A 10,447-nucleotide genomic window follows, 5' to 3' on the forward strand; every position below is an offset into this window, starting at 1 on the left:
CTTCAATTTTGCATTAACTATCGGATCTAAGTCCAACGTTTTTTCTCCACCCACCAATTAATTTTTTTTATTTTATAAAAGATATTTAATTAAAACGAAATAAATAATACTCCATGCGAGTGTTTGTATAGGATCATCGAAGATTTTTTTTTTATCATTATCGAATATATCTTTGGTCCTATATAAAAAAATGTTATTCAATTATTAATTTTTATGAAAATTATCTTAAAAATCATAAAGAAATATATCTATCTGTAAAAAATAGAAACTTCTTCTTTTTATTATTTTAAAATTAATTAAAAATATTTATTTTTCCTTTCTTTGTCTTGATTTTGATCTACAATTTGTTTCAAATTAATTAAGTTTTTCTATTTTTAAATTAAACAAAATTGATGTCCTCGTTCATTTTATTTTAATTAAATTACTTTTTCTGTTTAAATACTTGCGAGTTAGTGATAGAATTGGAATATAAAAAATCTAAAAAAATTAATTAAGAAATATAGTTAAAATTTTATAAAGTTTATAAATTTGTATAATATAAAAAATAAGATTTAAATAAGAAAAATTTTAAAAAGATATTTTGATTGATAAGTTTTAAATAAAAAAATATATTCGGTAGAAAATTTATAAAAACACAAAATTTTAAAGAATTCAAATTTATTAAGTTTTAAAATTAGAAATCTTATTATATATCAAATCAAAATTTAAAATAACACATCCGGAAAGAAAGTAAAAAAAAAAAACATAATTAAATGGCTTTTTTTTTTTTTAAGTTTGTTTGTGCACGTGTCCCGCAACGGATCTTTTCCTCTCTCTCTATCATGTTTTAAACGCATCACAATTCATAGTGTCTTCGAATTTTTTCAAACGAACTCGAAGACTTCGTTCGTTGTCTTATTACAACTCAACACGTGTATGCACGTGCGATGTTCTCGCCTTACACAGTAGTACTACATGCGAAAGCGCCACTGGGCCACACCTGGCCCACGTCGCACTATTCGGCTTCACGGACTAAAAAAAGGCCCACGAGAAATACCCGACTCGTCTCTGACAATCGGATCTTATCTTCTAGGGTTTCTATTTTTCTTCCTTGCACCAATGGAGTTTTGTTCTGAGAATTCGAATATAGGATTTGTTTGAGCGTTCGCGAAGGATCATGGTGGGGTTCAGAAACAGATACATGGTTATGGAGGTTTTTCTGAACCCTAATAGGGACAAAGGTGGGGATGATTCTGTTATAGTTACACAGTTTAATGTCTCCAAAGCTGTAAGAGACAGCATATTGGTGAATTTTGGGGAGTGTGGTTTGGCTTCGTCATTGGGATCGTTTCAGGGTTAGTATTAACATGTTCAATTTCTTGATGTTTTATGCAATTTCTTTTAAATATCGGTCGCATTTGTTGATATCGTGGAAAATCATGAACAAATGCGGCCGATACGGTCCTAATTACGGTAGCGGACAGTTAAAAAACGCGGCTCAAATCACGGTAGTGGACCGTTTTTTTAACAATTTGCGTGTGTGTGTGTTTGCAGTTAAGTATGTGAATCCAATCACTAATGTGTGTATAATTAGGGCTTCAAGGGAACAGTATCAGAAAGTATGGTCCGCCATTACAATGGTCACAAATATTGGAAACTGCCCGGTCATGTTTAACTTGCTGGATTTATCTGGTAAAGCAAAATTAAAAATACTGCTTCATTGGTTCTTTTAGTTTTTATTTTTTGTGAATTTCTTTGGGGATATATTGGAATTAACAAAAAAAGGAAAAATGTAGTGTGTTAGATAATATCTTATTGGAAAAGAAAATTGAGAAATTCTGGTACTTTTGCATTGTGCTATTGCTTCTTTGTTGTTATTCAGTTTTATCCTTAGGTCTGTGTGTACGCAAAAAAATTGTTGGTAGAGGTTAGTCCCTTAGATTTCAATACTTCGAGGGATTAGTGTGTTAGATAATGCCTTCATGTTTCATAACTAGTACGTTGACCCCTGTTTCTAAATTGCGATTAGGTTGTGATCCTTGACATTGCAGAAAAAAGCAGCTGATGTGGCTGCAATGCGGTTGTGGTCGGTTGAAAAAACTTTATATTGTGGCCACGGATGTGGTGGCCGACTGCAATTTAGAACCATGCATTGACCCCATCTTGCTATGGCATCATCATTTATGATGAAATTTATTATTTATTATCAAATAACATGATACAAAACCACTAAATGAAGGTCAACTCATCAGGGCACCAATAGAGTCTGTAATAATGAAAACAGAAGACATGTTCCTTATAATATTATAGAAAGAAAATTGAATTTGTGGATATGAGGCTTCCAATAAAGAGGGGAGTGAAGCTTTTGGAGTTGGAGGGAAGTTGGTTTGCAGGAATTTGATATGTGCAATGGTTGGCGTGACATGGACTGTGTTTTGTAATATGTGGATATAGATTAGTTATGCATTGCTTTTCTTACTTGCCAGTTAGGATTAGGAGGAATAAGGAACTTTTGGTTGATTTATAAAACATTGTGTTTACAGTAATATAAATGAAACTCCAAATATCTTTTGACTTTTTTAATCAATTTGATTGCATCTAGCCATTGGGCATATTCACGATTTCCATCTTTTCTTTCACTTAAAGATTTGATGCTGAACACACAATTATAAATCCTGATATGGAATGTTACCTTTTGGTTCAGGAAGTATAAGGGCTTGTAAAAATGCTGCCTTGAAATGTGAGGAGTCAAAATTTGAGCAGTACAAACTCATGCTTGGTGATCGATTCTCTTCTGATCATACTCATCGCATGAATACCTATCTCGACAGGATCAAAGTTTTGGAGCATTGAATAAGTGGCCTACGAGGAGTGTCTCATTGAGATTTCTCAATTTTCTTGCAATTAGTTTGTGTTCAATCACTAGTTGCCTGCAATTATTGGTTAAATTTTAATCTCACGAATCATAGTGTGTGTGTGTGTTATCTACGTGAGTTCAGTGCACCCTCTTTTCACAGAAGATGCGGCTCCTGTTTAGTTTGTGCTCTGACATACCAATTTTTGTGAAGTGGCATTACCTAGATTATGGTATAGAGTTAACAGCTTTCAACCATGACAGAAGAGGCCTGTGAAAATATGTAAATTTGCACCTAAGTGTGGTCAGATTATTACATATTCATTGTAAATTACTAGACTATTTCTAGTTGTAGAACACATAATTACAAAGGAAAGTAGTTTTTTGAGCCTGCAGCTAGTTTCTTCTATTGTTTCACTTCAATTTTCTAGATTTATAGGAACTAGGAAGAGATGCAATCTACTATAATTTGTTAAGATTACTAGTTTTTTGTCACTTAGATGAAACTTCACTTTTCTCACCTCACCCCTTATAACATTAGCATCACTTGGCAAATGCTAAATCATGTGAAACACATTGGGTTTATATTGAAACACATTCTCATGATTTAATATTTATGTGTTTTTATAGATCATTGTTAGATTTGTTTATGATCATTCGACAACTTTTGCATTTAATACTGAAAACAATAGTTTCCTTAGTTATATATATATTGGGCCAACCACATTAAAAAGTGATTCCCCAATTGGATCTGATCCACTAACCTAGTGTCTCCACTAGATTAATAATTAGATCGATTTTCATAACACTACTTAAAAATAATAATATAATCGTCATCAAGACTTTATCACTAGGTAACCATGAATTAAATTATTCATTGGTAAGACTCATTTATCCTAAACTCTTTATATATATATATATATAAATTAAAATAATAGTAATTGATTAGACAACTTTTATGATAAAATAATTTTATTTGACTAAATTAGTATTCTTATTCCATAAATAAATAAGTAACTAAACTGTGCTAATGCATTTATTTTTTCAAAGATACTAGAAAAAGTAATTAGTACTTTCTTAATATCCAATAATAACAAATAATTTAAATAGAAAAATATTTAAAAACGATCAATATAACGAGATAGTACTCTTTCTTGAAAAATAAAAGACAAGACTATGTAATGTAGATGATAAGTTTTTGTCATATAAAACGTACATTTAGATAAGCATTAACAAAAAAAGAAATTAGTTCTTCAAAAACAAGAAAAGAAATTATTTACTTTCATCTTAAATATAAGAAAAAAATATCACACTAATTATGAAAATTAATTAATGACATTTAATTATATTAATTTTAATTAAAAATATTTTTTTAAAACTGATTCCATTGAAACTTGATATAAGAATAAAAAAGAATCATTGAAACTAATCATTCTTAAAATAATAATCTTAAAAAAATAATATTTTAATTTTTTTTCTTATATTTAAAATAAAGTAATCACATTAAATAACTCCACCATTCAATAAAAAAAACCCATTATTAATGATTCACGGGGACATAAAAGTTATGGATTTGGATTAAGCAAAATCATATCCTGCCGTTTAATCAAGAAATACAAAAGTCAAAGTCCAAATTCCAAAAGCAACTTCAAGCTGACTCCAATGGAACTGTTCTAACATGCTAACTAAGCAGTCATTAATTAGTCTTTACGTATATACAATTTGAAAAAGAGAAATGTTAACAATTAAATACTACTACTTGTTCAAGAAATTTTTTTTGGTAGGAGACGTCTATCTTTAACGGAAAAAAAAACATGTAGATAGGATAATTATAAGGAATAATTTTTTTTTTTAAATATTTAAGGCAATATCTTGATAATTGAACTTCAAGCTGACTCCAATGCAACTTGTTCATACATACTGATTAAAAATTAAAAAACTACGAACATTAAAAGAGTAATTAATATTTCAATTTTATGTTATAATGTTATATGTAATATGTATGAAATATTTATTTATTTTATTGATGATTAATTTCTATTGAAAACTTAATTGACTAATAGGGATAAAAATGAATTGAATTAAGTCATATTTTATTTAAGTTTGATTTGATATTTTTATAATTTTATAGTCCAAACTCAAACTTATTAACTGTGATGAGCTTATTTGTAGACCTGACTTGATTATATAAGCTCGCACGATCCAAGAGCTTGTTTAAAGGCTTATTTAATGTTAAGACATTAAGTTAAATTGTGTCAGTTTTCCAAAACTGAAAACACAAACAATTTAATAAAACAATCACCACATATTTTATGCATATATATCACCTTTTGCCAAATCAAATTTGACTCTCAAGCCACCATATTGTTCACTCTTTGGTTTCATTTTAATCACATGTTTTTAGTTTTTTTATAAGCAAATTAAAATATTACCATTAAAACCAAATTTGACTCATGTAACATTAGATGGCAAGGGTAAGAGATGAATTGTGAAACAAATAACACCTTTCTCTTCCAAAGATATTAAAAAACATTGTTATTAAACGAATCTTAATGTCAAATCTATTTTTTTTAAGACCCATCTTAATCCTTTTAACTAAACAAGTTTTTTTTTAATCCTAAGTTTGACCTTTTTTTTAAATGAAACGGGTCGGATCAAGTCTTAAGTGGATTAAGCTATAGTCCTGACAGTACGACATTCTATCCATCACATCTATAATTTTTTTTTTCTGATAAGTATTTTATACCCAACAATTAATTAAAATTTAAACATTAGATCGCTTAGACACAACTCATTAACACATGTCTACCAACACTTTGTTTTTATTATCTATAGTCATTAGAGTTTATCTTGAAATCTATATCAATTTGTTTCATTTAATAACAATAAATACAGTTATCAAATAAGAGGAGCCTTCAAATGTGAATATTCTCGCGAAGTTATATAGTGGGTTGGCCGTGGCCATGTACATTGCAGCCATTCCAGAAGTACACGTGGATCCCATATATTTCTTCTCGGAAACTAACATTCCTATGTAGCAAGACAGCAGGATCACAACAAGGTTTCACATTTGCATAAAAAGTGGAATCGCAATTTTTTTATAAAAAAGATAATGATCAAAGCTAGCATATGTATACCAGTACTATGAATATAGTACATTACCTAAATATTATTAATTTAAAATTTAGCCAACCACAATGCAATGCCATGTGTTTGTTTGGTGCCTGTGTGTGCATATAAACCCCTCCACGTTTGGTGCAAAGAGATTGATCTATACCAATTTCACTCTTTCCCCACACACACACGGCAACACCCGTGTTGCACTTGCCCTCTCTTCCTTCCTATTTCTTCAATCTTCCACCACTTTTCATCTTTCCACACAATTGAATAACAGTAGGACACAAAAAGGAGGAAGAGAGAAAAGGAGATCAGATTCAATCTCGAAAATCCATTTTGTGCATGTATATTTTTGTCTCTTTTGCGCAATTTCCTTTTGGTTAATTAAACACATTGCCATTAAATGGAAAAGAAAGTCCTTGATCTCATATTAGTCCCAAGTGGTTTCCTTGTGTTGTTGGCTTACCATTTCTGGCTTCTCCACCAAGTCATGAAACAACCCACCAAAACAGTCATTGGTGTCAATGCAATCAATCGCCGTTTCTGGGTCCAAGCCATGATGGAGGTATGTATGTATATATGTTGTCACAATAATTAATGCCAAAAACTTTGGATTTGGATTCATGGGTTTTCATTAATTTTAACATTTCTTTTATGGGTTCAAACCAATAACGACATAGCACTTATAGCGTGTTTAGAAACACGTTCAGCAATGTTAGAGGACGTGAACGCAACTAATAGTTACTTGCGTGTTTTTTGTGTTATCTTTAACGTGATTTTGTTATAAACATGAATTCCTAATAGAAAACAAACACGACTTTACTTATCACTTTTAAAATATTTATCGTAAAAGTTAATAATTTTCAAACAATATGTTTGTATGAGATTAATAGATTGTGTAAGATATCTTTATACTCTTGGTATATTTTTAATTAAATGATTTTTTCACTATGAGTGTGTTCTAATTAAATTCTATGTTTATGTGTACTAATTAACATTGATTTTGGATCATGTATGTGATGTGAAGGATGCGTCCAAGAATGGGATTCTAGCTGTGCAATCATTGAGGAACAACATAATGGCATCGACCCTTTTGGCATCCACAGCTATAATGCTGAGTTCCCTCATTGCTGTGTTGATGAGCAGTGGCAATGAGAGAAAAACCGTGGTTTCTGAGGTTTTTGGGGATAGAACTGAGCTTGGTTTGTCCATAAAGTTCTTTTCCATATTGGTGTGTTTCTTGTTGGCATTTTTGCTGAATGTGCAGTCCATAAGATACTATAGCCATGCAAGCATCTTAATCAACGTGCCCTTCAAGAAAGTGTCCCCAAACCTAAGGCATCAAATGCTCACAGCTGAGTATGTTGCCAACACTGTGAACCGAGGTAGTTACTTCTGGTCCCTCGGATTGCGTGCCTTCTACTTCTCTTTCCCTCTCTTCATGTGGCTCTTTGGACCCATTCCTGTGTTCTTCTCTTGCTTTGCCCTTGTTTTCATGCTATACTTCTTGGATGTTACATTTGAGCGTGGATGTGCTGGGGTTTCTGATACTGATGATAGTGTTCAAGTTGTTGAATTGAACAAGCACAATGTTGATGTGGAAATTGGAAAGGCCAATTAGAAATTAAAGTAGGTTAATTAACTTGTTGAGGGTACGTAATGGCTATACACTTGTAAATTAAACCTTTTATCCCGTCAAAGCTAGAAATGATCGTTGATATAACTTTTAATATTTATCATAAAAGCCAACAAACATATATCATGTATAATAATTTGTAATGATGATTTAATATAAAACTAATTTATGTTATTAGTGCGTAACCTATTTTGTTTGTGATGGTACGTATGTACTTAATTAACCTTTGGCTGATTGTATTGGTTAGCTTGTAGGGTAGTAAAATGTGTAACAATGCAGTTTCCAATGTATTTGATAGTAGAAATGGGGATTCAAATTCAACTAAAGTTGAATTGGATTTCATGTAAACTCGATTTGAGAACTCTTAGATGGTTATATTAAAGCTTATGGAATGAGTATTTTTGTTGGTAATATTATTAAATGTAATTGGTACAAGAGATCGAGAGGAAGAGATTTGTATCCTTTTCACTTTGCTCTGTTTCACATGATAGATCGATATGTTGCACAAACACAAATGCACAACACGTTCCATTTAGGTTGAGGATTTCTTTCTTCTTTCATTTTTAATTAAAAACATCATTTTGTTTTAATTCTATTTTTTTAGAGCTAAAAATTAACGTTTATTTTTTTATATTTTAAATCACATTTCAAAAAATATTAAAACTTACTAAAATAATTATTTACCGAACTAGTTAAAATATCTTTCAACCTAACCATAATCTCTCACAAAACTCTCATCCTCATAAATGCAAGAGATCCATGGGAAGATACACATGAAATATTTTGTGTTTGTTAAAATATATGAAATATTTTTTTCTTAAAAAAACAACAAAAAATTATTTCAAAGATGTGTGTATATTAAAAAATAAAAAAATTATATATAATAGCACAAATAATATTGCTGTTAAAAAAAAATAGCACACATAATATTAATTTTGAGACAGGTTGGCAGAAACTTTCAATTTAAAAAGCGTGTACAAATACCCTAGTACGGACGTCTACAGTTGGCATAAAACTTTGATATTATCACGCCAATCGTTTTCAACTTTTAAATATGTTTTTAAAGGTATCAAACAAGTTTCTGAAAATTTGTCAATATAAGGTAAGTTATATTTCATTAATGAGATTTTTTTAAGTATGCAATTTATAAGTTATAACAGTTATTTCTGTCGATTGTATACTACAAATGTAGGATTCATACTGATGACACTTATCTCATATCAGTAAACTTTTTATAAACTATACCGACTTAATTTTAACATTTTAATGGTGATTTATTAACCATATAAAATAATTTTAAACTGTTCTTTAATTATAAATGATGGTTTGCATAAGTTTTAAGATAAATTTAAAAATATTATTCTTGAATGAAAGCATTTTTAAGAATCATTAGCCACACGGATTTTCTAGATTAAATATTTTTATTTTTTTTGTTCAAATATACTTCTTATATTTAATTTAATTTTTAATTTGAGTTAAACTTTAAATCTTGATACACTGCATATATGTGAACAAACATATTTCTCTTATATAATTTTAATATCATTGTAATATTCATTCATCTGAATTTGAATTTTATTTTAAATTTTGAGTTTTGATACACTGTATTAATAAAAATAATGTATTTTGATTTTTAATATTTTATTTCCATATTTTCTTTCTCAATTTTAAATTATTTGACTCTTCTATTTTTTTATTTAATATAATAGAATATTCATGATCAATAGTAAAAATATCTACTTATCTATTTTATATGCTTTTTCTTATAAATTATACTTTTAAAAATTTAAATACACCTGTAAAATATTAAAAAAACGTGTTAATTTTAAAGACAAATTCCTCTACTGCACTATCGATGAATAATCCAATTTGTATTCTTCATTTTGGACAATTTGGTGGCTCAATTATTACTGTTCTTTTGTGGGTCAATGGTTTTTAGCTTTCACACGGACAAAGGGCATATTGTCAACACCAAATGTTAATTACCAAAGAAGACTCAAAGTCAAAATCAAGTGACGCAGATAATAGCATCTCGACCCTTGTCTTTAGCCATAGATGTAAACTCTGGCTAAAATTGATGTATTCTTTTTCCGTATAATTCCAGATTAATTTGAGTGCCACACAATTTTTTCACAGCAATTATTGTAATTTGAGGGATAGATAAGAATAAAAACAGAGAAGTATATGATAAAATGAATGATGTGACGAATAGGAATACAGGACACAATTATTCATGATTAATAGGACCTTTCCTCTATCAAGTCCTAAGACAAAAGAGCTTTCCATGGCATTACAAAAGAAGAGGATATTCATATAAGTCAATTTTTAAGACTATGTTAAGGAAATTTATGTAAACTATCAGTTCTCATTCATAATATTGTGAATCAAATATTCTGGCTTTTTCCTTTTAAAAAAATATTCGGGCTTTTTTTTATTATTATTATTCTTTTTTCGTTCTTTCACTTTGGAAGCGGCATCAATTTTCACGTGAGTTTTTCCTCTCCGTCTAGAGTAATTAATATTAAAATACATATAACATTTTCCTGAATGTATATTATGTCACTAATTTTTATTGTGGGGAGTTGCTACTAGCTACTATAGCAGTTAATGTTGTATAATTTAGAATAATCAACAAGGTTTGCCAATAAAAAACTATGGTCTATTGCTAACAGCTTGAACATTTAGTTGAATCTGTGCACGTTAACATTAGTGGTGTATGATGTAGAACAAATAAACAATGCCACAAAGTACAACGACTAATACAAAAGCAAATTCCATTAGTGGTGTGTGATGCAAAGTGGGAATACCTCGTTCTATGCAATATTTGTTAGGAAGCCAAGTCAAAACATAATGCAAATTCA

At 29.7% G+C, this 10,447-nt stretch overlaps 2 protein-coding genes across 2 annotated transcripts; both read left to right on the plus strand.

Moving 5' to 3' along the window:
• The first annotated feature begins 1,036 nt into the window (after window positions 1–1,036).
• Window positions 1,037–3,398, plus strand: LOC114396182 (probable ribonuclease P/MRP protein subunit POP5). Its single transcript, XM_028358085.1, has 3 exons — window positions 1,037–1,334; window positions 1,534–1,671; window positions 2,684–3,398. Exons 1-3 carry the CDS (start codon window positions 1,157–1,159, stop codon window positions 2,830–2,832), a joined length of 465 nt encoding a protein of 154 aa, XP_028213886.1. The 5' UTR covers window positions 1,037–1,156; the 3' UTR covers window positions 2,833–3,398.
• Window positions 3,399–6,088: 2,690 nt separating this feature from the next.
• Window positions 6,089–8,003, plus strand: LOC114396189. The gene is made up of 2 exons (XM_028358095.1): window positions 6,089–6,515; window positions 6,978–8,003. Exons 1-2 carry the CDS (start codon window positions 6,354–6,356, stop codon window positions 7,569–7,571), a joined length of 756 nt encoding a protein of 251 aa, XP_028213896.1. The 5' UTR covers window positions 6,089–6,353; the 3' UTR covers window positions 7,572–8,003.
• Window positions 8,004–10,447: the final 2,444 nt, after the last annotated feature.

This window comes from Glycine soja, chromosome 2 (genome assembly GCF_004193775.1).
Source record: "Glycine soja cultivar W05 chromosome 2, ASM419377v2, whole genome shotgun sequence".
In the NCBI taxonomy this organism is placed as follows: domain Eukaryota; kingdom Viridiplantae; phylum Streptophyta; class Magnoliopsida; order Fabales; family Fabaceae; genus Glycine; species Glycine soja.